We start from the raw sequence: 27,655 nt of genomic DNA on the forward strand, positions 1-27,655 counted from the left end.
AAAATAGACTAAGGGGCAGTTAGATGGTGCAGTGAATAGAGCACCAGCCCTGGAGTCAGGAGGACCTGAGTTCAAATCCGGCCTCAGACACTTGTCATACTTACTAGCTGTGTGACCCTGGGCAAGTTACTTAACCCCAATTGCCCTGCCTTCCCCCCTGCAAAAAAATAGACTAGGCCAAATGGTAAAAGAAGTCCAAAAAGCCAATGAGGAGAATAGTACCTTAAAAAGCAGAATTGGCCAAGTGGAAAAGGAGGTCCAAAAGCTCACTGAAGAAAATAATGCCTTAAAAATTAGAATTAAGCAAAATGGAAGCTAATGACTTCATGAGAAATCAAGAAATAATAAAACAAAAATCAAAGGAATAAAAAAAATAGAAGACTGTGAAATATCTCTTTGGAAAAACAACTGACCTGGAAAATAGATCCAGAAGAGATAACTAAAAATTATTGGATTACCTGAAAGCCATGATCAAAAAAGGAGCCTAGATATCATCTTTTAAGAAACTGTCAAGAAAAACTGGCATGATATTTTAGAGCCAGAAGGTAAAATAGCAATTGAAAGAATCTACCAATCACATCCTGAAAGAGATCCCAAAATGAAAACTGCCAGAAATATTATAGCCAAATTCTAGACTTTCTAGGTCAAGGAGAAAATATTGCAAGCAGTCAGAAAGAAACAATTCAAGTATCATGGAATCACAGACAAGATAATACAAGATTTAGCAGCTTCTACATTAAAGGATATGAGGGCTTAGAATATCATATTGTGGAGGGCAAAGGAGCTAGGATTACAACCAAGAATCACCTACCCAGCAAAACTGAGTATAATCCTTCAGGGGAAAAATGGAAATTCAACGAGATAAAGGACTTTTAAACATTCCTGATGAAAAGACCAGAGCTAAATAGAAAATCTGACTTTCAGATACATGACTCAAGAGAAGCATAAAAAGGCAAACAGGAAAGGGAAATCATAAGGGACTCAATAAGATTAAACTCTTTAGATTCCTACATGAGAAGATGATATTTGTAACTCATAAGACCATTCTTGTTATGAGGGTAGTTACAATGAGTATATATAGACAGAGGGCACAGGTATGATTTGATCATGAGGGGATGATATCTAAAAATAAAATTAAGGAGTGAGACTGTAATGTACTGCAAGAAAGCAAAAGGGAGAGGTAGAATGGGGAAAATTATCTCACATAAAAGAGGTAAGAAAAAGTTTTACAGTGGAGGGGAAGAGGGGGGAGGTGAGGGAGAGTGAGTGAATATTATTCTCACCAGAATTGGCTGATAAGAGAAGGGGGGTGATAGAAGGGAGGGCAAATTTGGGGAGGGGGAGTCAGAAGTAAAACACTTTTGAGGAGGGACAGGGTGAAGGGAGAGAGAGAAGAGAACAAACAAGAGAGGGATAGGATGGAGGGAAATACAGTTAGCAATAGTAACTGTGAAAAATTTTTTGAAACAAGTTTCTCTGATAAAGGTCTCATTTCTCAAACATGTAAAGAAATGAGTCTAATTTCTAAAAAGTAAATGCCATTCCTCAATTTATAAATGATCAAATGATATGATCAGTTTTCAGACAAAGTAATCAAAGCTATCTATAGCCATGTGACAAAGTACTCTAATTCACTATTGATTAGAGAAATGCAAATTAAAATAATTCTCAGGTACTACCTCGTACCTATTAGATTGGCTAATAGGACAGAAAAGGTAAATGACAAATATTGGAGGGGACATGGGGAAAATAAGACATTAATGCACTGTTGGTGGCATTGTGAACTAATTAAACTATTCTATAAAGCAATTTGGAACTATATCCAAAGTGCATAAAACCATGCATATCCTTTGACCTAGAAATACTGCAACTAGGTCTGCATCCTAAAAGACATAAAAAACAAAAAGGAAAAAGACCTATATTTACAAAATATTTATAGTAGCTCTTTTCTGAGGGCAGAGAATTAGAAATTGAGGGGATGCCCATCTATTGGGAATGGCTGAACAAATTGTGGTATGTGATTATGATGGAATATTATTTTGGTATAAGAAATGATGAGCAGGATGCTCTCAGAAAAAAAAAAAACGTGGAAAGCCTTGCATGGGCTGATGCAAAGTGAAATATACTGTGTATAAAGTAATAGTAATATTGTAAGATAATCAGCTGTGAATGTTTTAGTTATTCTCAGAAATACAATTATTCAAGACAACTCTGAAAGACTTATTATGAAAAATGCTATCCATCTCCAGAGAAAGAACTGATGGTGTCTAAATACAGATTGAAGCACACTTTAAAAAAGATGTTAAGAGTTTGACATGCAGAGTGGTATAAAGGTGGTTAGGTAAACAAGAAAAAAATGGATTCATTCATTTTGGAAAATAATCAAAGAACCAAAGTCTCTTGGAGCTATCCATGGTGCTTACTTCAGACTGACCTCTGTGCTGTTATTTCAGTTCCAGCTACATGACCTATCAATAAAAACATGATAATTAATTAACTAGCTCCAACTTTTATGAGGAAAAACTTGATCTGAAGAAATAGAAGGAATTGTGTAGGGAATTTCAAGGGTTTTATAATTATGAATAATGTGTGGAACTGAATATAGGGTAGGGGAAATCTGCAAATACTTGAGGAAAAGTTGAAGCAGAAGGATGAGAAGAAGAAGAAGAAGATTAGAAGAGTGGAACAAAAGCAGGAGAAAGGCTAGAGAAGGAGGGGAAGGATTCTAAGAATAAGAAAGCTAAAGCAGAAGGACCCTGATGCAAATAAGGAGTAATAGGTGAAGCAGTTGAGCTGAAAGAGGATAAGGCCTGTAGGAAAAGGAGAATGGCTGGAAAAGGAATAAAATGAATCAAAGAAAAAGAAATTGATAAGATGACAAAGCTAGTTAGAAAAAATAAGTAAGACAATGTAAAGCTGCCAAGACAAGGGAATAAAGTTGGCAGTATCTTGTGAAGGTACTAGCAAGGTGAGAAACAGAGTAACAGCCCCAAGGTTGAAGACTCCCATAAAAACAAAACATAAAACAAAATTAGTTACAATAGTTTCCCAGGGAATCAGCTAGAAAGAAAACAAAGGACTCTGAAGCTCACTTTCTTAAAGTATGGAGAGCAGGGTACATTTGTCAGTGTGCTTCACACAGTATATATGATGTTTTAATTTCTGCCATGGCTAAGTAAATTATTATCTATGCCCAAAATGCAAGCTGTGCTCCCTCTAAAGAAGGAAGATATTGGGGCTTGAGGGTCACCTCTGAACTCCAAGTTACTAGTGGGCATGAATTCTTCATTAGAAAAAAGAGAAAGGCTTAAATGTAAAAATAAAGAAGAAAAAGAATTTAAACAGGTAGAAGTAATTTGGAGAGTGGAAGAAGGCAACAGAGTAGAAAGGATATAAGGACCAATGAGTATTTGGAAATAAGCAACAGTTATGAGATTTTTCCTGAAGAGAAGGGAGATAGATCTTTTGATGAAGAAATGAGTCTAATAAGTAGGAAAAGAGAAAGTTGTCAAAAAGAATAACACATATGCAAAGGAACTCTTGAACCAACATATAGTTTTAAAAATACATGTAAAGAAGATGGACACAAGAAAAATGGAGTATGGATAAAAAAGCATAGCATAATTTTCCCAATGGTGTCAGGAGAACCAAAGCTCAAAGTGACCTGAGACTGACAAGTAAAGCTAAGGACAACACAAATGTTAAGCTTTATTGGGAAAAGAGGAACATGAAATCAGAGATAAGACCACTGCTTGTGGTAGATTGAATGAGGATAAAGGATGATGGACAGAAAGCATAGTTCTTGAATTCTTTTTGTCCTTGTCTTCTATAAGCAAAGATGAATAATTGTTGGGTTGGAAAGGAAAGAAAAGTGTTAAAGAAGTTATTATTAATGAGGATAATTGGGAAAGTAAGATGAGATCATGGGCCAGTCCTTGATGAGTCAAGTCACCAGTCTCTGACTATATTTGAAGGTAATGAAAAGAATCAATAGCTGTGATTACCAAATTATTGTCAGTGATAGTTGAAAGATCATAGGGACTAGGAATGGTGCTTCAGAAGGACAAGAGTTATGAAGAGACAAGAAGAGAATGAAATTTAAACTATAGGGCATGAGCTTAACTTCGATTACTGGGAAAAAAGTCTAGAATTTATCATTAAAGGAATTGTTAGTTAAAATCTACAAAGAGAAGCAGGGATCGTGAGGAACCAACATGAGTCCATTAAAAACTGTACAATTAACTAATTTCAGTTTTTGAAATGGTTACTAGGCTGGTGAGGTGATATGATGTGATTGATAAAGAGCTGGATCAGAACCAAGAAGAACCTAGGTTCTAACACATACTTGTGATGTGACTGAACAAGTCATTTAACCTCTCATTGCTCTGGACAACTTTCTGAAGTGCAGGTTTCCATCTGCATTAGTAGAGGGAGTTTTTTCATCTGAGAATTCTCTATATCAATAAATTTACAGGTCAATTGTCTATTCTGAGACCAGATGAATGATGAAAATGTAGTTAGTTAGATATTAATAAAAAATAATAAAATCTCTCATGCTACCTTTCTGGAAAAGATAGAAAAGTGAGGTCTAAACAAAAGTATATTTAGATGGGTTCATAAATGGTTGAATATTTGGTCACAAAGAATGAGTAGTCATTAATGGTTTAAAGTCATCTTGGAAGGAAGTCTTCAATTCATCACTCAAGGAAACTATGTGATTAATCACTTAGTCCTTCTTGACAATCTCTTCTCTTTAGGTTTTCTGGACACTCCTCTCTCCTAGTTCTCCTCCCACCTATCTGACCCCTTACTCTCAGTCTCTTTTCCTCAGTCCTCATCACAATCTTCACCAAGATCACAACTACTAGCCAAAGGTGTTCCACAGGACTCTATCTTGACCTCTCTTATCTTCTTCCCCCATACTACTTCATTCATCTCACTTCATCTCATTAGCTGTCATGATTTTCATTACTATCTCTCTGCTGCTGATCTCACGTTTCCAGCTTTCTTTCAGAAATCTTAAACTGGATGTCTATTAGACATCTAAGAACTCATTATCTTTCCCTCTAAACTTTCTTTTCTTTCTACTTTCCCTATTACTTTTGAAGTCTACAGCATCCTCACAGTTGCTCAGGCTCCCAACCTAAGTTAACTCTTCATTCTCTCTTACCCACTCCATATCCAATCTCTTTTCAAGATCTGTCAATTTTCACCTTTGCAATATTTCCCAAATATGCCACCTTCTCTCTTCTAACACTGACAGCACTCTGCTGTAGGTCCCCATTAAATCATGGCTAGTTTATTGCAAAAGCCTGCTGGTGGGTCTGCTTGTCTCAAGTATCTCCCTACTCTATTCTCCATTCAGCCATTAAAGTGATTTTTCCTAAAGTGTAGGTCTGACCATGTCATTTTCTCACCCCCCTACTCAAAAAACTCACTTGATTCTCTATTGGCTCTAGGATAAAATGTAAAATACTCTTTTGCATTCAAAGCCCTTTATAAACTAGGTCTCTTCTACATTTCCAGTCTTCTAACACCTTAAGCTCATCAGGTATTCTTTGATCCAATGACACAGTCCTCCTTGATGTTCTATGAACAAGACGCTCCATCTCAGCTCTAGCCATTTTTTCCTGGCTGTTCCTCATCTCTGGAATGCTCTCCCTCCTCATCTCCACCTGCTGGTTTCCCATGAATTCTTTAAATCCCAACTAAAATCCCATCTTGCACAGGTAACCTTTCTTACTCCCTTTTAATTCTAGTTCCTTCCCTCTGTTAATTATTTATTTGTCCTACATATAGCTTGTTTGTATACATTTGTTTGCTTGTGGTCTCCCCCATTAGATTGTGAGCTCCTTGAAGGAAAGGACTATTTTTTTGCATCCTGGCACTGATACATAGTACGTGCTTGATAAATGTTTATTGATTTCTTGATTCTCTGCAACTTGAAGTCTTAGAGAATTGCCAGGGAGCATCGAAGGGTTAAGTGACTTGCCCAGGGTCACAAAGCCAACATGTATCTGAGGCAACACTGCAGCATAGGTCTTCCTGGCTTTTAGGCCAGCTCTCTATTCAAAATAACATGTTGTCTCTATAAATAATAATGAAATAAAACCAAAAATTGCCCTTACATACATTTCTTGCGCCTTCCACAAAAATGCTGTTTTTGTGGGTGCTTGAGGTTAAATCCATGATGGAGATGCTGGTTTTCTTGATATAATCTGCTGTGCTTTTCCAGCTCTCTTTTCCTCTCAATCATCATGATTTCATTATCACTGTGAGGCTGGGCTCCTATGGATCTTTTGTAAAGTACATGGGAATGATGTCCATCAGGTGCCGAATAGTTCAGTTTAAGGGCTAGGTGCAGAGGAAGTGGTTTCAAGAAGTAATCTGCTTCCTGGGTTCTTATGAGACCTGACTGAAGAAAGGAAGAAAATATAATCAATATATTTTGGCATCAACATTGGAGAAATGCTCATCACCAGAGAGTTGGCTGTTTTCCACATGACATCCCACAGAACTATGCACATATAGATTATAGACATATACACGTACAGGAGGAGCAACAGGTAGGCCAGAGTGGCTCATAAAGGCTCCCTAATAAGGCATGAAGGATTCTCAGTTTTTATATCAATGAAAGGAATACCCCATCACTGATATCACACATTCTTTTAGTTTTGAGAAGTCAGTATTGGAGAAACAAACTATTCTTTAAATTGACTACTCATTGTCACTCTTTCACATAATTTCTCTTTTTACCCTGGAGGCCAATCAATATTTAAGAGAGTTCAAGAAATAGCAATGAGAATGAGAATTATAGACTCTTAGAAAAACAGAAAATAGTAGTTCACCCTGGTTATCTTACAGATACAAAAACTAAAGCTACAGCAGTGAAGGTTTTGCATGCAAAGTCACATTATTTTGAGAGTTGGGATAAGAACCTAGGATTCTAACTTCCTGGCTAGAATTATTTCCATTACATCATGCTGCTGTACAATTCTCAGAGTAGACAAGGTCCCTAGATGGATTTTCAAAAATTACCAAACACTGCTATCATCTTCCAAGAGGGAGAACGTGCTAGCTTTCCATTACTGGTGATCCCAAGTTACTCTATAAAGAGCTCAAGTATATCTCTTTAAAATTATATAGAGGATTCAGGGGTAGCTTTGGAATACATTCCGTTTAATACGCCACTACCATTAACTAAACATTTCTTTCAACTCTGTTCTCCTTCCTAATTCTCTCTATCCTGAGTAACACCATGATCATGGCTCCTAATTCAAAATTAGATGTTGGGTTCGGAAATTGGAAGACCTAGGTTTGAATATTGCCTGAAACACTGATTGTATGACACTGAGTAAGTCACTTGACTTCTCAGTTTCCATTTTCTCATCTGTAAAACAGGGATAGTAAACCTCATAGAGTTATAGTAATAATTATAATATATTATATTAGATATCTACATATAGATATCTATATCTATAATATCTATCTATGTATGTATTATGTATAGATATATCTGTATATATGCTATATATTAGATTAGATCTATTTGAAATATTAATATTTTATTATTATTTTATGTCATTATTTTAGAGATAGCATGTTATAGTATTTAGAAAACTGGTATCAGAGTCAGGAAATCCTGGATCCAAGTCCTGCTTCTAGCACATATAGGCTGTGTGACTTTCAGCTTACTACTTAACCTTTCAGTGCCCCATCATTAAATGATTACTAAATGCCATAGGATTAAATTTTAGCATTTTAGTTATTCAATTTTTCCCCCTAAAGCTCTCCATATTTTCTCTCTCCTAAATTAACATGACTGAGCACTGAATTAGGACTTGGGACACCTGGTTTTTCTAGTCCAGGTGCCATCATCACTTTTGGTCTCACTTTTCTAAATTGTAAAAAGAAATGCCAAATCTTTCATGATCTCCAAGGTCCCTTCTCTAATCTTCCATGTCCTTCCAATTTCACTGAAGTCTGGTTTCCACTAGCATTGGTTAAGCTAAATATAAAGTCAAGTACTGTGCTCAGCTGATCTCCATCTGCCCTAGACATTTGCATAATGTTAGGGAGGTGATATGGAGAGGCACTCTTCTGCTGCTGGGAAGGTGGGGGGAAGCAGAAGGGGAAAATGTAGGTTATCATCCTCATCTCCCAAGGACTTAGCTATAGGCTAGAGAGGGGCCAAATACCAATTCCTCATTAAACTATCAGCATCACTGGTCAGCAACACAGGGCAGGGGGGTGGACACCTCCTGGAGAGTCGATTAAAGGCCATCATCTTTATATCTAAATGTGAAATATTTACAGCTTAAACCTTGGGTCAAGAAGGAGGCAGCCACCCCATAGTGTATTAGCTCTACTTGAACGAGTTTGGAAATGAGTTTACCATGTTTTTGGCCCCCAAGTGTGTTACAGGTTAGACAGGCACATGAAAACAATTCAAATGTCAGGATTCCACCAGGAGAAAGACAACTGTCAAATCACTGTGTTTAAAACTAGGTATGAAACTGTATGAAGTCAAGCAGGAGCCATTTTCAATGGGAAAACTATGGTCTTGGAATTTAAAAGCTAACCCAGAAATACCAGTAAAAATGATTTAGATAATTGACTTAGGTAACATTTCTTATATTTGGCAGCTTCAGAGAATATGATTTTCCACATAGATGATTTTTCCAGATAAGTGAAGCTTGTCCTTTTAATTTCTTTTTTAGTTTTAAAAAATTATTTATTTTTTTTCTATTAGCAACAATACATTTCCTCTCCCTTAAAAAAAGAAAAGAAGAACAAAGCCCATGTAACAAATATACATAGTTAAGCAAAACAAATTCCCACATTAGCCATGTCCATGTCTCATTCTGCACCCTGCATCTATCAGCTTTCTTTCAGGAAGTGTCAAAATTTCATTTTCTTTTTACTCAATTATTCAGTCGACTATCATTTATTAAGTATTTACTATTTGCCAGGCACTGTACTAAGTACTGCAGATACAAGGAAAGGCAACAAAGGAGCAAGGCAGTCCTTAACGTAGTTTAATGGGTAAGAAAACATGCAAATAACTATGCACAAACTCTTTCTTTCTTTCTATCTATCTACCTATCTAAAAATTGAGGGTAGTCTCAGAGAGAAGGCACTCGCATTAAAGAAAACTGGGAAAAAAAACAAAACAAAACACTTCCATTTCAGGCCAATGTAACAGCCAGGGAAAATGCTCAGGATGGAGTATCCTATGAAAGAAGCATCAAGGAGGTCATTGTCATTGTATCACAGAGTGCATGCTGTGGAGGAAGGTATAAGAAGACTGGAATAGTAGGAAGTGGGCAGGTTATTAAGAGGTTGAAAAGCTAAACATGATTTTGACATTTATCCTAGATGTGATGGGGAGACACTGGAGTTTACTGAATAAAGGCATATGATATGACTAGATTTCTGCTTTAGGAAGATGAATGTGATAGTTGAATGAAGGAAGAATTGAAGTTGTGAGAGAGACAAGAGGTAAGAAGTCCAATCACCAGGTTATTGCAATAGTCTAGGCATGAGGTGATGAGGATCTGCATTGGGATGGTTGCAGTATCAGAAGAGAGAAGGAGGTACACAGTGAGAGATGTCATAAAGGTAGAAATGACAGGACTTAGCAACTGCTTGTATATAGGGGAGTAGTTTCTAGTTTGAGTGACTGGGAAGAAGAGGTCCTGAACAGTAATAGGGGAGTTAGGAAGAGAGGATAGTTTGGGGGGAAAAATAATGAGTTCAGTTTGGAACATGTTGATTTTAAGACAGTTGGGTTTCACTGCTTTGGATGGAAATAATTCTAAAATGTAGTGTACATTTCCATTCTTTCTTAAGTAGACACTACTGAAAAGATTTGTCGTTTAATTAGTGTAGATAATCCTTCTACCAATACAGAATGCAACTCCTCTATAAGGTAATTACATAACTATACTATGGTAGCTTATAGTATAGTTTAGTATAGTAGTCTATAGTATAGACTTACATTTACTGCTATGCTAGTGTACTACTTTTACTTACTCCTGTACTAGTAACTGTAAGCTATTTCTGTAACTTACTACCCAGTATAATTTATTAAGATGGCCTTAGTAGAGTTGTTACTAAGTAGAGTAACTTAATATAGTTGTCATCACAAAACAAACAATAACCACAAAACCCCCTATTTTCCTGTGGCCAATCTAGTGATGAGATTCTTTGAACTTAACTAGGCTGATTGTTGGACATACGGTCCAACATGTGTCCCATGGTCAAAACCTTTCTAGCTTTGTAGGATCTGCCAGAGCTTGTTTTTCCCATGATGTGGCATCAGAAGAGAATTTTAGTTGAGGAAATATTATGCTAAACACAACCTCTTCCTGGGACAGAACCCATGAACATATACTCCTACTTCAGTATACTATCTACCATATTATATTTCTCCAAAACCAATGAGTGTACTTTTGATGTATTCTAATATGGCAGGGGAAACCGAAGTGTGTAAATTCTTCCTATGCTAACTGGCCCCCTTTTCTTACCCATTAAACTATGTTAAGGACTGCCTTGCTTCTTTGTTGCCTTTCTTTGTATCTGCAGTACTTAGTACAGTGCCTGGAAAATAGTAAATACTTAAACAGGTGGTTCCTCTGTTTTCTCACTGTAATGTCACTTATCATTTTTTGGTATTAACAGTGTTTTTGTGTTTCTCATATGATGTTTTATTTGATATACAGTAGTTTGGATGGAGACTGGTTCTGTGCCCAGGCTTTGTTACAGTTATTAGGGACTCAAAGTCCTTATGTCCTTCTGAGTTTATGACTGTCTGATGGTTAGGCTGCTGGAAGCCTGCCCTGCAAACTAACTGAATACTACTATAGTTGGTTTCTAGTCTTTTATTACTAATGAGATGATGGCATATTATTTTATTTTCATTCTAGTTTGTTCTGAGATATGATCTTTTGTATTTGTGATGATAACAAAACATGTTTCAGCAGAGACATATAAAGAAAAAGACACTAATGAAGAGTTTGTTCTTTTGTTCTGGTGTCATAAACAAATTTCATTTTTTGATTAATAGGATAATGAAAAATATTGAAATATTTGTTTCATTTTGAATCATTACTTCAGCAAAAGAATGAGAGCTCAATGTTCCAGTTAATGTTTACCTTATTCCCTTTATGTTCTTTCTTACAACAAAGGAAAAAAACTTACCACATAAGGAAATGAAACCAAGTCTATTCAATTGTAACTTGATGTAAATTCTATTGGGATACTAACAATAACTCATAAGGACAAGCTGGTTTTAGAATGTCGCCAAAGTCTAGAGGATTTGATCTTAGAAAAGCAGCCTTCTATGCCCTTTATCTTTCTATTCTAAGGGCAGAATCATTTCAGTTTAAGGTCTTGTTCTCAAGGTCCTTCAACATGGTAGAATAAATCTGAACCAATGAAGTAATCTTGAGATAGAAAAAATAGTTAAGTTGAATGTAAGTGCCACAAATACTTTCCAGTCTTTGAATATCAACACAAGAAAAAAATCTGTTTAATAGAGTGGATGTTCACTAGAAAATATTTATTATGAACAATGAAGTTAACGAACTATTTAGTAATTATTAAATAACCAGTTATTGATGTCAACATTAATAAAGATGTTATATAGTCAGGTAGAAGGAGTTTCTACACTAGGAGATCTCCACCAATAAATCATAGACGCTTTCAGTATTTGCATATTGTAGCTAATGTGCCTTAATACAAGTTCTCTTTAGAGAAAACCACCTTTAGGCAGCTAGGCTGCATAGTAGATAGATTGCTGAGCTGAGTCAGGAAGAATGAGTTCAAATCCAACCTCAAACACTTTTTAGTTATGTGAACCTGGACAATTCCCTTAACCTCTACTTGCTTCAGTTTCCCCAACTGTTAAGTGGGGATAATAATAACATCTATCTCTCAGGGTTGCAAGGATCAAAGCAATTGTTTAGCACAGTGCCTAGAACATAATAGGTGCTTAGCAAAAGTTTTTAACTTTCCTTCCCTTTAAGGAGTGATCCAAATTACCAGTTATAAAATTAAAATCATGGTTATAAACCATACAAAATACACAATGAGCTCGGACATAATTACTTCATGGGAGCATAGCAGACCTTTTCAAATGATGAATTATATCAGTTCAGGAGACTGAGGTTCTTATTAGTACACTTGCTGTATATGGTATGCATTTAAGACTGTGTTTGTTAAATTGAACTGAATGAAAAGGTAGTGTTTATAGTTATTCTTTGGGGTCAGGAGTTTTCCCTTCCCAAATAATTGTTATATATTTTTCTTTCTTCTCCCTTTTTTGTCTCTTTTATTAAAAAATCCTTCTATGATATTTTAGTTTTGCATCCTACCTCACTCTCCTACCCAGTGAGCCATCTCTTAAACAAAATGTTTTAAAATTTTTTGAAAATGTTAAAAGAGAAAGAGAAAATAAATAGATGATTAACCGTAACCAGTTATCACATCAACAGAGTCTGAAAGTATGGGCAATATTCCATGTCCATAGCCTCACATCTCTGTAAAGAAGGGGAGGAGGTGCATTTTCTCTGTTCCTCTAGGACCAATTCTTAGTTATCATAATTATATAGAATTCAGGATTTTAAAATTTCTTTTCACTGTATTATGATAATCATTGAACATATTCTTTACTTGGTTCTGATTAATTGACTGCATCTGTTAATTTCATGTTTCTCTACATACTTCATTTCTCACAGTGCATTAGTGACATTGCATTACATTCATGTACTAGTTATACTAGTACAAACTATATATACTAGTTTGTTTGGTCAGAGAAACTTGCTATATATTTTCCCCCTAGTTTCCCGCTTTCCTTATGATTTTGACTGCATTGGTTTTGTTTGTGCAAAACCTTTTAAACTGCACGTTATCAGAATTACCCGTTTTACCTCCTATGGTGCTTTATATCTCTTGTTCAGTCATGAACTCTTCCCCTGCTCATACATATGACACGTAATTTTCTCCCATATGCCACTAATTTGGTTAGGAAATTACCTTGATATCCAAGTCATATATCCACTTTGAACTGATCTTGTTATGTTTTGTAAGATGTTGGTCTGTATCTAGTTCCTGCCAGACAGCTTTCTAGTTTTCTGTGATTTTTGTTAGTGAGTTCTTGATTAATCAAACACTATGTTACTGTGCTCATTTGCTTCTGTATATTCTTTACCTAATCTATTCCATTGATCAACAACTCCATTCTTTATCTAGTAATAAATCGTTTTGATGATTACCACTTTGTAATATAGTTTGAGATCTGGTATTAATAGGCCCTCTCCTTTTCCTTTTGAAAATTGATTCTCTTGAAAGAATTAACCTTTTCTTCCTCTAGATGATTTTTTTTCTAGCACTACAGGGTGTTCCTAAAGTCTGTGGAGTTATTGGATTGAGTTCACGTGAACCTTGCAAAGCGCATCAACCTTTGCATCACAAATGATGGAAATCATATTGAAGATGTTATTTGTTAATATTACAATTAAATAAAATGTTGAAAATTTCATTCATTTCATTTCTTGAAAATATGCATTTTTGCCTATGTGTCCAGACTTTAGGAGCACCCTGTACAAAGATTTTTTTTTAATTTGATTGGTATAGTACTAAGTATTGTCATTTTTGTTATATTGACTCTGCCTATCTGTGTAACAATTAATATTTCTTTAATTATTTAGCTGTCTTTATTTGTATATTTTGTACTTGTGTTCATATAGTGTGTGTGTCTTTTGAGGCAGACTCCCCAGTATTTCGTATTTTCTATAGTTTTTTAAATGGAATCTTTTTATCTCTTCCTGCTGGGTTGTGATGGCAATATGTAGAAATGCTGATGATTTGTGTGGGTTTATTTTATATGTTGCAATTTTGATAAGATCTTCTGGAATCTTGTTCTGACCGGGTATTCTGCCCCTTTCCCATTCTCTTGCTGCTGTAGCTGTTTCTGCTGTCTCCAAGGCCTACAGCTGGGTTACTCCCACCATGCTGTGCTTCTGGCCAGTTCCCACCCCAGAAACTAAAGACCAATTTTCTGTCCTCTTAATCTGTGCTGGATTGGAGAAAAGACTGACTGTGACTTTTTTGTTGGTTATCCCACTCACAAAATAGTTTGATGTGCTTTTTAAAGTTGTTTAGAGGGGTGTGATAGGAGAGTACCTCCCATCAACAATTATCACCTCACTCTGTTATTGTGGCTCCTCCACCTTCAAGGTCTTTTCTAGGCTATCTTTTTAGCTTTTACAAGTGCTAAGATGTATAGTATAATTGTATGTATAGTTCATGTATGTACGGTTCAGTTCACTAAGCAACTCCAACCGTGATAAAGACAAACTTCACACCTTTTGAATTCTCCCAAAACACACTTCCATATGCAGGGGGAATATTACTGCTGTTATTACCCAAAGACAGTACCAATCACTATAGTTTTAAATGATCCTACTCTGTAATTTAATATGGCTTATTGTATCTGGATGCTGATCAATAGCCATTTTCCAGTTGTCTGCTCTTTAAGTCCAAAATGCTAAACACTTACACTCTTGAAAATGCTTCAAGACAAATATAGTCCTCCAAGCTGTATCATCAAGAATGATGCAGGGAAGAGTGGGTTGTAGAGAACTCTCTCTCATCATTTTCCCATTGAGTTAACGGGGGAAAATAAAATGCATTTGCTCTCAGAGATGGGTGGGTTTGGTAATTAAAGAGGAGAGGTTAGTTTTAAGGTTAGTCTCCTGAGCAAGAGAGGGGAAAGTGGAGAGGAGAAAGAGAAAAAAAAGGGGGGGAAAGAGAGAGAGAGAGAGAGAGAGAGAGAGAGAGAGAGAGAGAGAGAGAGAGAGAGGGAGGAAAGGGGGGAGACGCTTTAATTTTCCTCATTTGGCACTGGAAAGGTAGAATCACCCTAGGCTGGTCTCATCTGAGAAAGTGATGGGCTGTATGGCTGTGCTATAGTGGAACTAGAAGGAATGGCAGAGGAGAAAGGAGAGAAAGAGACACAAAACAATCTGTCCTTTGATATTTTAAACAACAGAGAACTGACATAAAGGAATGAACTTCCAAGATGCAACCTGGGATGTGAAGTTGCTGTTAGAGATGTCTCCATGGTCAGGATACTAAGTGATTTTGTATATTTACACATTATCTTCTGGACTAATATTTATTCTAGGATTTTTCTTGTTGTTCCTTCTAATATAATTTTCCTTTGCAACATTCTGGTCTCATACTTGAAGTTGAGGAATTGGTTGCTTTCAGCATACTTGGGAAAAGAATGCAAAAATTTCAATAAGACCTGAGGAGACATGAATTTCTTATAATGTTCCTGGGCCATTTAGGTAATAGAAATTCTGTGACACTAAGGGCACAGTGTTACAGAAGTCCACAAAAAGGTGACTCAGCTGGCTTCCTATGTGTGTTGCCTACAGTGAAGCTATGTCATAGCAGTAGAATACTGTACGGTAATTAGGCCCAGAATATTTACTGAGGGACAAAAAAGATATAGCTAGAAGGTTGAAGAAAAAAAAAGAAAACTAGCATAATAATACATTGTATTTGCATAGTAATTTTAAATGTTTTACATATTACTTCATTTGAACCTCTTAACAACCCCAGTGAATTAGAAAAATTAGGTATTATCCCCACTTTACAGATGAGGAAACCGAGACTCATTGGCGGTCTATGAGTATTGCTCAATGCCACACAGCAACAAGTGAAAAGCTTAGCCTTGAACCCATGTCTTCTGATTCTAACTGTACCATTTTCCTTCAGTTTTATTCAAGAAATGAGTTTGCAGTTAGGGAGTTCTCAGTCAGTTCTTTAGAAGGATCAGCAGATTGTTTCTTCTAAAAGCCCAAGACAATTTCTGTGCCCCCTTTCCTTTTATATGGGTATAACAAATATGTTTGCTCTGACAGTTCACATCTGGATCTTATGAGGTTGGCTGATTCAGTTACAGTGTAATAACCACCAGACTAAAACAAATGTGGTTAGGGTGAATTATAACAAGACCTATTTTGTCTTATGTACCATTAGTAGAAGGAAGCAGGTTTGTTCAGCTTGGTTTGTATGGTGCCTAGCAGAGACATAGTCATGTTGGTATTATCTTGATGCAGATAAAATCAGCTGGACTGGGTGGGGGGGAGAGGAATAGCTACCAGAGAGTAACAATGAGGTTCTAAGCTTCTCCTATTGCCATTGGGACTAACTGATTGGAAATTGGGGTTGGGATAAAAGCAGAGGTAAACAATAAGTTCCTGCATAAGTTGGATCAATAGCTAAGAGATCAAAGCTCAGACAGGGCTGAGGAGAGACGAGGCTGAAGGGATCCAATCTCAGTAACTAGAAAATCAGAGTTCAGAGCAGGGTGAGGCAAAGGTGAAGTTGCCTGAAACAGGAGCAGGAGCCAGATGATCAGTCACTGAGGCAAGGATGTAAAGCAAAGTATGAAAAGGCTGAGTAAATAGGGATTGAAAAGAACTAGGGACGTACTCTTATAGGAAAAGTATCACTAGTACAAAAACATGAGGAGTATAGTTTTAGACCAGACCAATTCATTCAGTTCAGAATTCTGCCTCTATCAATAGAACTAATATAAATTTTGTAGGAGAGCACACCTACATAATAGACAATTTTCAAAGATCATTGATTGATTTTGATGTTAGAAGGTTAAAGACACACCACGACTATCCATATCCTCCTTGAAAAATCTGTTGTAGATCTAATATCATATTTTTGGCCTAACATTTTAGGATAATGAAGTCCGTATGTTTATGATCCACTATATAGTGGTCTTATGCCACTGTAGTTTTAAATAATGCTTTCTAGCATGCCAAGATTCTAGAGAAAAGACTCTTCACCCTGTGCTCTTGATGGTTTTATATCCTTTGATGTCATTCAATTTCCTTTTAGTCTGTCTAATCTTTTTTTCTGTCTATAGTGATATTCAAAGTCACATCAAGTCAAATTAAAATACCCGTTCTCTCAATATCCCTCCTACTAGTATACATAGTCACATTTTTGCCCTTGAATGAAATGATAAATAATCTCTAGAAGACTGGGAAACTACAGTTGCATCTCTAGGTAAGAAGTAAAGAGGAAAAAGCATAGCTGAATCATATTCATTTAGAGGCTGCTGGTTCACTTTTTGGTATTTTTACTATCTAATTCACATTATATTATTGTTATCTGACTGTGTCATAATCACCAATTAGATTACGCTTCACAGCAACACTGTGCCCAAGCTAAACTTATTTTTATCATCAACAAAAATTTATTAAGTGACTACAATATGCCAAATACTGTGCTAGGTGTTGTGTGTACAGGGACCAAAAGTGAAATAGTCCTATTCTCAAGGAATACATCCCATTGCAGTAGACATCATGTATATATAATGTTTTATAAAATAAACACAAAGCAAATTTTTGGAGAGGTGCTAGCAGAACCTTATATTTATTAACACCTTATATTTCTTAGCATAATGTTCTTCATATAGTATAGGCTTAACAATATTTATTGAAACTGAAAATCAAATTATCAGGGGATAGGTAAGAGTGTGGTACAGTGGGAAGAACAGTATCTCTGGAGTCAGAAGAGTTGGGTCCACATCCTGCCTGATGCAAACTCCCTGTATGGGAGTTTGGGCATGCTACTTAATATCCTTGGGCTTATTTCTTCATCTGCAAAATAAAGAATTTGGATTAGATGGCCTCTAAAGCCCTGACCAGCTTTAGGTCTATGATTCTATATGGACATAAATATCTGTATAACATTACTGCCACTAAAATGTTGCAATTAAGTGCATTTTGAGTTTGGAAGGAGAGATCAGTTCTTCATAAAGTCATCAAGGAAGGCTTCATGTAATATGGGCTTTATGAGCTAAACCTTGAGAGATGAATAAAATTTTCATGAGCATAGATGTGAGAAGAGAATATCAGCTCAATGCAAAGGAAAATAAATCAGAAATAATAAGCAGTAAATCATGAGGCAAATTCAGAGAATAGCAAGTGCTTAATTTAGCAAGGTACACATTAGAAGAGTATGAGGATGATAAGGTCAAAAAGGTAGGTTGGGGCAAATAGATGGTATAAGTTTTTCAGGGTGTCAACATGAGGCATTTGTACACCATTAGGTAGACAATGAAGAAATACCAACTGGTGTTGAGCTAAAAAGTGGAAAGCTAAAAACATTACTTTAGGAAAAAATAATTTGGTGCCAGAATACCTCCCTAAACACCTAACCTTTAATTGACTGATAATGTCTCTCACCTCTGGGCTATAAGATGTCCCACATTTCTAACTACTTGGATAGATAATCCTACTTGTATGTCTTTTTTGGTACCTCTAACTCAAGATTTCTGAAGCCAAATTTATTATCTGCCTCTGCCCCATCATCTTCCTCTGATTCTTTCTCCAGAACCCTCTCCAAAACCAAAGCTAGGTCCTCTGCCTAGCTTCCTCATTTCTGCTAATGATACCACTATTCTCCCAGTCCCTTAGGCTTTCTAATTTAGAGAGATCATTGAATGAGAAGTCATCACTTTCTTTCCTTCTTTACTGTTATCGCTAGAGTGTAAGCTCTATGAACTTGTAATGGTCCTCTCTCCTTCCAGAATTTCCTCCATCACTTTAATCTTTCTTAAAATTCCTATAGAACTTTATCAGATGTTGTCTTTGCCTTCCCATCATATCCCACTATGAATTATACTTATCTGTGTAAATTTTGTATTCTTAATTAAAATATAAGTTTCTAAAGGGCAATGGCTGTTTTCTTTGTATCCCCAGGGATGAACACCATGCATTGGAGATAATCAGGTATTCAATGCTCAAATATATTTATGATCTCATCCATGTGGCTGTTCCCTGCAGTGATGTATATATAATCCATCCATGTCTGCTGATCCTGTGAGACTCTAATCCATGAGGAATAACAGTAAATACTCATTCAATCATTTTCTCCATAAATTTTCCAGAGGGCATCTGCAGAACCTGGTAGTGGCTTTCCTTTGCTTTCTCTTGACATTCAGATGATATCAGCACATAGGTTGTCCAGTTGTTTTTCCCTTTTGCTGCATAATCAGTTCATTTGCCTTTTAAATCATACATTTCTTTGATGAAATTCTTCATTTCTTCTTAGTAGTTCTTTCTTCATTTTACATTGTAGGTTTCTTACACTTATCATTATAGACTTCTCAGATCATTACTCAGAGGACCTCATACATAACAGAGACCAAATATAGGTTTATTTAATTGGATTGTTCAGAGGGAGTCATACTGATAATAGGGAGATGTCAACTTGATATACGAAAAATTCAACAGCAGAAAGTGTTCTGAAACAAAGCCTGTAAAGAACATTTCACTATAGGCTAAGAAGAGGGAAATGCAGATTACAAGTCCATAAATACTTCAGAAGTCAAAGGATAGAAGTCTGTCTACAAGTTGAGAAATAGTGGAACTCATGACACCAGGAACATGGAAAACAAGATATGTGAAAATAGACACCTTGGAATCCACAGGGGCTGGTTGGCTGATTAATGGGCTCTTGCCTTGCTCTGGTTTTTAACTCTAATTGATGCATGGGGGAAGCTCCTGAATTTGCAAGAACAAGGAGAGACGTGATTTATGTTCTAGGACAAGATCAGGCCTCACTTGTTATAGAATGTCAATAAATTCAAAACCATTTAAAAGAATATCCTTTTTCTTAGTCCTTTTATACAAATTAGTAATGGACCTGAAAAAGCACTTAAATTTTTAAAAAGTTAGTAAGTGTGAGATATACTCAGTCTTGAGGCTATGCTATTTAAGATAACTTTTTTTGAGGTCATAGGACTAGAATACATTGAAATTACTAGACAAAGGTCATTTGTAAATACAAATACGTCAGATTTATTTTTATATGAATTTCGCATCAATCCTAAAAAATGCCAGGGAAACAAGAAAGTTGACTCTATTTCTTAATTCTAGTACATGTATGAGCAAAGTGATGGGCAGAACAATGCTACATAGGCAGAGAAAATAACCAAGACCAACAATTTGGAAGTTAAATTAAGGGACATTTCTGCACTACACAAGAAAAAGAATCCTAATAATTAGCATTGTCTAATTGTGCAATGTGGTGAGTTGCTTGTTCTTTGAGGCTTTTAAGCAAAGGTTGGAGAATCTCTTGGTGAGGACATTGTAGAAAGAAGTCCTGTCTAGGAATGGGCTAGGCAAGCTGACTATAGAGATGCTGACCAGCTCTAAGATTTTATGTCCCTGGTCCCTCTCCTTGTTTAGCATGCTCATTCTCATCTAATACTGCAGACACCTTTTTTTCTTAGTTCTATATTCCATCACCTTGATCTCTGCTGTCTTGCCCAAAGCTCGAAGAATTTTAGCAGTAGCTCAGTGGCTTTACAAAGTCCAAGAATAAAACCGTTATTTGGAATGTTCATGAGTACCGTGTTGCTCTATCCTCTCCGATCTTTCCCATTGCCTTTATTGATTTTCCCCCCTTTCATTTATATATTACTTTATTTTTAAAAAGTATATATTATGTATTTATTTTAAACATTCTTTTTATTTGAGTTACAAATTCTTTTCCTCTCTTCACATGCTCCGCCATCCACTGAGAAGATAAAATGATATCAGTGATATGTCTGAATTCATGCAAAACATATTTCTATATTAACCATATCACAATAAAGCAAGAAAAATAAAGACAGTGAGAAAACTATACTTCAATTTGCACTCAGAGTTCATCAGTCCTCTCTGGAGGTAGATAGCATCTTTCATTATGAGTCCTTTGTAGTTTTTTTTGATCATTATATTGAGCAGAGCAGCTAAGCAGCTAAGTTGATCACCCTTACAATATTGCTACCACTGTGTACAATGATCTCCTGGTTCTGCTCACTTCACTTTGTATCAGTCCATGTAGGTCATCCCATGTTTTTTTTTTTTTTCCTGAAACCACCTTCCTTGTCATTTCTTTTAGTACAATAGTTCTTCATCACAATCATATGCTACAACTTGTTCAAATGGATGTTCCCTCAATTTCCAATTCTTTGCCACCACAAAAAGACTTGTGTTAAATATTTTTGTACATAGAGGTCCTTTTCCTTCTATTTCTTTGAGGTACATACCTAGTAGTGGTATTGCTCAGTCAAAAGGTAAACACAGTTTTATAGCCCTTTGGGCATAGTTCCAAATTATTCTCAAGAATGATTCTACCAGTTCGCAACTCCACAACAGTTCATTAGTGTACCTATTTTCCTTCATTCTTTCCAGCATTTCTTGTTTCTGGTAGGTGTGAGGTGGTACTTCAGATTTGTTTTAATTGGCATTTCTCTATTCAATAGTGATTTAGAACATTTTTTATGACTATGGATAGGGTTGATTTCTTTTTTTCTGAAAACTGCCTGTTAATATCCCTTGACAATTCATCAATTGGGAAATGATTCTTATTTTTTTAATAAATTTGAATTCATCCCATATATATTTGAGAAAAGAGGACTTTGCCAAAGCAACCTGCTGTAAATTTTTTGATATTACTTCATTGTCTATGGTACATTTTATTAAAAGGTAGTTTCCTTGATTATCTCTTTCGGTTAGGTCTATTTTTTGCTTTTGTTTTGTCTGAGATCATGATTGCTACCCATGCCTTTTTTTTACTTCCTCTGAAACATAATAGCTTCTGCTGCAGCCCACAATTTTAACTCTGTGTGTGTCTTTCTGTTTCAAGTGTGGCTCTTGTAAACAGTTGTTAGATTCTAGTTTCTCATCCATTCTGCTATATCCACTTCCAACTTGAGTGAGCTCATCTCAATTACATTCATGGTTATGATTACTAACTCTGCATTTCCCTCCATTTCTATTTTCTTCTGTTTATCCTTCTTTCTCTCTTTTTATTCTGTCCCTCTTCAAAAGTCTATTTTGCTTTACACCCTTCCCTCCATTTATCAACTCTTTTTTTTTATCATCCCTCTCTTTTTCTTATGCTTTTCCCCTCCTATTTCCCTGTATTGGGTAAGATAGATTTCTATACTCAATTCTCTTTCTCTCTCTCTCTCCTTCCCTCTTTGAACCAATTCTGATGAAAATTCTGTTCAAATATTGCCCATTAACCCTATTTTACCCTTCACTGTAAAAGCTCTTCCCTGTGTTCCTTTTTTATATGAAGTTTCCCCCATTCTTCCTCTCCCTCCCCCCCTTCTCCTGGTGCATCCATTTTTCTCACTTCTTCATTTTTCTACATATTTCAACATAATTGACTCACACCCATGTTCTCTGTTTATTAAGACTGATTTTAACTGCTGTAATAATGATAAAGTTCTTAGGAATCACATGTATCATCTTACCAAATAGGAATATCAACAGTTTTACTTTATTGAGTCTCATATGATTTCTCTTTCATGTTTATCATTTTATACTTCTCTTGAGTCTTGCATTTGAATGTCAGATTTTCTATTCAGCTCTGCTCTTTTCATCAGAAATGCTTGAAACTCCTCCATTTCACTAAATATCCATTTTCCTCTGAAAGATTATGCTCAGTTTTGTTGGATAGGTTATTCTTGGTTGTAATTCTAGCTCCTTTGCCTTCCATAGTATCATATTATGAGCCCTCCATTCCTTTAACACAGAAACTATTAAATTTTGTGTTATCCTGACTGTGACTCCACAACATTTGATTTTTTTCTGGCTACTTACAATATTTGCACTTTAACATGTGAATTCTGGAATTTTGCTGTAATTTTCCTGGAGTTTTCATTTGGGATCTCTTTCAGGATATGATTGGTAGATTCCTTTTTTTTATTTTATCCTCTGGATATGAGAAATTGAAGCAGTTTTCTTTTATAAGTTCTTGAAATCTGTCTAGGGTCTTTTTTATCATGGCTTTCAGGAAGTTCATATATTATTTCCCCTCCATTTTCCAAGTCAGTTTCTTTTCTGCTGAGCTATTTCACATTTTCTTCTGTTTTGTTTGTCATTCTCTTGATTTTGTAGTATTGTTTCTTGATGTCTCATGGTGTCATTAGTTGCCACTTGCCCAATTCCAATTTTTAAGTAATTATTTTCTTCAGAAATAAATTATCTCTTTTTCCATTTGCCCAATGCTACTTTTAAGGGGTTCTTTCCTTCAGTGAATTCTTTATGCTTCTTTTACCATTAGGCCAATTCTGTTTTCAAGATGTTACTTTCTTCAGTATTTTTGTGCCTGTTTTACCAAGCTATTAATACCTTTTTTCATAATTTTCCCACATCATTCTTATTTCTTTTTGCATTTTTTCCTATACCATTCTTATCTCTCTTTTAGGAATTTTTGTTGGACTTGTTTCTATCTAGGAGTTTTTCCTTCCTTCCAGGCTTTGGTTGTAGCTGTTTTTATATCACTGACTTCTGAGTTTATTTCTTGGTCTTCCCTAACTCCACAGTAGCTTTTAATGGTCAAGTTCCTATTTTGGTTGTCTGCTCATTTTCCAGCCTATTTCTTGACTTTGAACTTTATGTTAAAGCTGGGCAACCAAATTGAATTATTTTCCATCTGGTTGGATTGTGAAGGTGACATAAGACTTTCATATGTTGGCAGCTCCTATTCTGTGATTTCATTTGATAATAACATCCATTTTGATGTCGAACAATTTAACAGTTCCAAAGACATTGGTAGAGAAAAGTTTGTCTGTAGTAGCTCTGTTCCTGAGGAGAAGGTGCCTAATGCTAGTGATATGTTCACTGGGGTTGTTCCTTCTTCTCAGCTCCAGGTAATTTCAGTGGATATATATTGATTCCAGGATCACTTCAATTCATCTTTGTCTCATCCTTTTAATTTATATTTTTACATAAATTTTATAATGCATACAAGTATTAATGGAGTAGGTCATGTAGGTAATTTGTAAATAAGTAAATATACACTTTTGGGGGATATATGCCCCCCAATTTTTACTGATGGGCTAAACAATCAAAAGAAAGTTTGAAGACCACTGGCACAGTGGATAGAGGGCTGGTTGTGGAGTTAGGAAAAGCTGGGTTGAAATCCTTTCTCTGAGGCATAATAGATGTGTGACATTGGAGAAGTTATTTAAAATATGAGTATCTCAGACAATTTACAATTGTATAAAAGGTTTGGATTTGTTTTGCTAGAGAAAGTTCAGGAATTGCATCCTATACCCAAGAATATAAAGGGCTGGTAATCATACACAACTTTAAAGTTTGCATCATTCTTTCGTATCCATGATTTCACTTGATCCTCAAAACAATTTTTGAGACTGGTGCTATTATTATCCCTATGATACAAATTAGTAAATAGGCTCAAAGAAATTAAATGACATGTCAGGGTTATGCAACTAGTGAGAGTATCAGAGGCAAGATTTGATCTCAGGTTTTCCAAACTCCCAATCCAACTAATTCTCTGAAGATTTATATAAGTTGGTTTTGTGGTTAGAAAAGGCCAAACGAGAAGAATACAAGAAACTAAAATGAATTCTTCCCCCAAAAGAAAATTTAATGGAAAATACTCTTTGGGGATCAGTAGAAGACTCACATGGGATTCCAGAAATGAAGGAAAACTGATTTGTTTTTACTTTCCTTTCTTTGAGTTTTTCATCCTCTTAAAGAAAGTCTTACAGCCTAGAAAGGTAAGACAAAGTCAAGAAATCTAAGGAAGAGATGTGATCTGTTTTAGTCAAATAAAAGCCTCTCAGCTCAGGGGACAGACAGACAGGTCTTGAAATTAGTAGTAGCAAAAAGAAATAAGACAGGAACAAGTAAGATGAAAGTTGAAACCTGGAATTTAACACTCTAGCAAAGCTTATTGATAAGATTAGGGTTAGAGAAATTGGAAAAAAATAATTGTTTTATTACTACATAATTTTGACAAAATAAAAATCTTTGATTACAAAACTTGGGGATGAATTTTGAGTGCTCCACATGGTCTTGAAAGTAATCTTCCTCAGACACAGGTGTGGTTTCACAACTCTCCCACTCAGAAACTTTCTGTGGCTCTGGACTGCCTACTCAATGGAACAAGATGTACATAGAGTGGCATTCAAAGCCCGCCACAATTCAGTTCTAATCATCTTTCCGACTACACACATACACACACTTCTCTTCATGCACTGTAAATTCCAGCTACACTGGGATTTCCTGACCCTTATTTAGTTCTGCCCTCTCTCATCTCTTTGATTTTAGAGTAACCTAGCTCACTCCAGCTCCAATTGTTGCTACCCTTTCCTTCTTTCAAGATCTAACTCAATCGCCACCTGGACCTTGAACTTTACAAATGGAATAGTCTCTCCCTTGTCACATAGAGCTTTGTTTGGATCTCTTCTTTGCATTTATTCTATTCTAAATTATATTCTACTTATTTGTATAAATATCTTATTTCTCCTACTAAAGTCTAAGTTCCTCTGCTCTACTAGAATAAGTTCTTTGAGGGGCAGGTACTGTATCATATTTCATCACTAAATTTCCCCTAAGTAATGACTTAGTATAGAGCCTTGGACATGCTATTAAATGCTTAATAAATGTTTGCTGAATTCATAGACCCTGCCTTCTAGTAGGAGCTTGCCACCATGCCCCTTTCCACCCTCACTTCCATCAGATGGCAGCACACCTAAAGTGCAATAGCAGTGTCTAAGCTAAAATTAAGTCATGGAAAAGGACTTTGTGACAAGTTCCCATACTAGGAAAGGCTCTCTTCCTATGTCCCTGTTCTGGCCCGCACTAGTGATTATTTGCCCGTGATCCTAGGCCCATCCCCTCAGGAAAATGTGGCAAGAAATGTTTCCTTTTCTGTTTTTGTATCCACAATATCCAGAATGGTGCCTGGCACAAAAAGCCCTAAACAAACACCTATTGAATTTAATTGATTGAATCCTGGATAATTCTCTTAGCTTGAATCCTGATATTTCTACAGCCAAACAGGGAAGTTTGTAAAATGCAATAGGAATGTTTCTTTGGCATGCTATTGCTAAAGTCATTTGATATTTGATAGTACATGACACGTTTTTAATGGACTACATTAATACTAAAGGAAATTCCTTAGCAAATCTCTGAGAGACCAATTTCATTTTTATACTACCTAAAAGCCCCTTGAGATTGAAGCCCATGATGAAATTCAAATTGTAGTCAGCTGGATAGAGCAACTGTTACATAATGTGAATTTCTTCTACTTCTCTTGGCACTAAGACACCTCAGAACTTAATCCTTATTTCATACCTTGTAAAAGGCCTCTCAACTTTGTTTTAAAGCAAAATTCAGAGAGTGGTAAACAACTCTGCCAAACAACTTTATTTTAAGGGATTATAGACTTACAGTTAGAAGGGATGCTAGAAGTCAACTAGTCCCACCTCCACATTTTACAGATTAGAAAACTTCAAGCCAGAGTGATTAAATGACTTGCCCAAAGGCATACAGCTTGCAAATGGAAGAGCCGGGATTTGAACCCAGTTCTTCAGATCACAAATCCAGGGCTCTTTCCACTGAACCAAGCATCCTGCCTCATCATTTCTCATAACTATTTTCAGTTTCCTCCATCGATGAAATCACAGACATGGACTAAAACAGAAGAAAACACTACTTTATGGATTACATACTTCAAAGATCTCTCAAGCAATAAGCAATGGAATTAATTTAAGATTTTCTTAATGACTTAGAACAATCAATATACCAAATTACTTGAGTGTACTCTACATGGTCCCAGACTGCTATTCATTTTTGGTCCTAACGTCAGCTTTTATAGTTTTTGTGTCTCTTCCCTCACTTCCAGAATGCCAGCTCTTATTTCTTTTTATTGGCATGTCTTCCACCTCACTATTTGATCTTCTGATAGTTGTAATGTGCTTTGGGCTAGAAATTCAGATTTCCAAGTTTGTTATTAGTGTGTATAAAGTAAGAGTATTTGAGCTTTATTTGATTGTATGTGTATCTCTCAAATACTTCTGTGTGTGTGAAATGTAGGAGCTTTTGTGCATGGATTTTATGATACTTTTTAACATAGTTGTATATTGTTTTGCTTATTCTTAATTCTCAGCTAGGATCTGGATGGGTAAAGTTACCAGATAAGTAAAGTGTTACTGTAATGTTTCAAGAAGTATTTGAATTCTTCTGAAATCAACCAAATCTTAAATAGGATAGGAAGTTATCTTATGTCATACAGTGTAGCATCTGTGTATAATCTCCACTGTTAAAATATTTTATGAAGAATCTCAGAGTATCAAGTTTCAAATATCTAATCAGGTTACTTTTGATTTACTCAATGAAATATGAACAAAAGAAAACCCCAAACCAGTCATTCTTCTTTTTTAAACCAACAATCCTTTTATGTACATGCTCCACATTTTTTATTTAAAATGATGACACTATAGCTGTAGGCTATCATTTTATAGACCTTGGATGAGAGAATCATCTATTATTAGACAGTTACACATAAGAGATTAAACTTGTCAATGAAAGGCGAGGGAAAAAAACCCCAGAAACCTCTTTTTGTAAATGCATGATTGCTAGCATAAAGAAAAAAAAACACAACCCACACAGCAAAAGGTTTCTTTCACAGTCATCCAACATTTAGACATCAGCACATATCAAATTTACCATCTGTCATGTGAAAGGAATCCATAATGGTCCTTATCCAAGGCTGACAGGTATCAGAATCAGCCCTTTGCAAA

General features: G+C 35.8%; 1 protein-coding gene across 1 annotated transcript in view; it reads right to left on the reverse strand.

Moving 5' to 3' along the window:
* The window catches only part of ADAMTS16 (ADAM metallopeptidase with thrombospondin type 1 motif 16), a 261,983-nt gene that overhangs the window by 172,063 nt on the left and 62,265 nt on the right, over positions 1-27,655 (reverse strand). Inside the window, exon 4 of the mRNA XM_036741722.1 lies at positions 6,133-6,415. Within this exon, the coding sequence (XP_036597617.1) occupies positions 6,133-6,415 (283 nt within the window). The remainder of the gene's footprint in view (positions 1-6,132; positions 6,416-27,655) is intronic.

Source organism: Trichosurus vulpecula, chromosome 1 (genome assembly GCF_011100635.1).
Source record: "Trichosurus vulpecula isolate mTriVul1 chromosome 1, mTriVul1.pri, whole genome shotgun sequence".
Lineage (NCBI taxonomy): Eukaryota > Metazoa > Chordata > Mammalia > Diprotodontia > Phalangeridae > Trichosurus > Trichosurus vulpecula.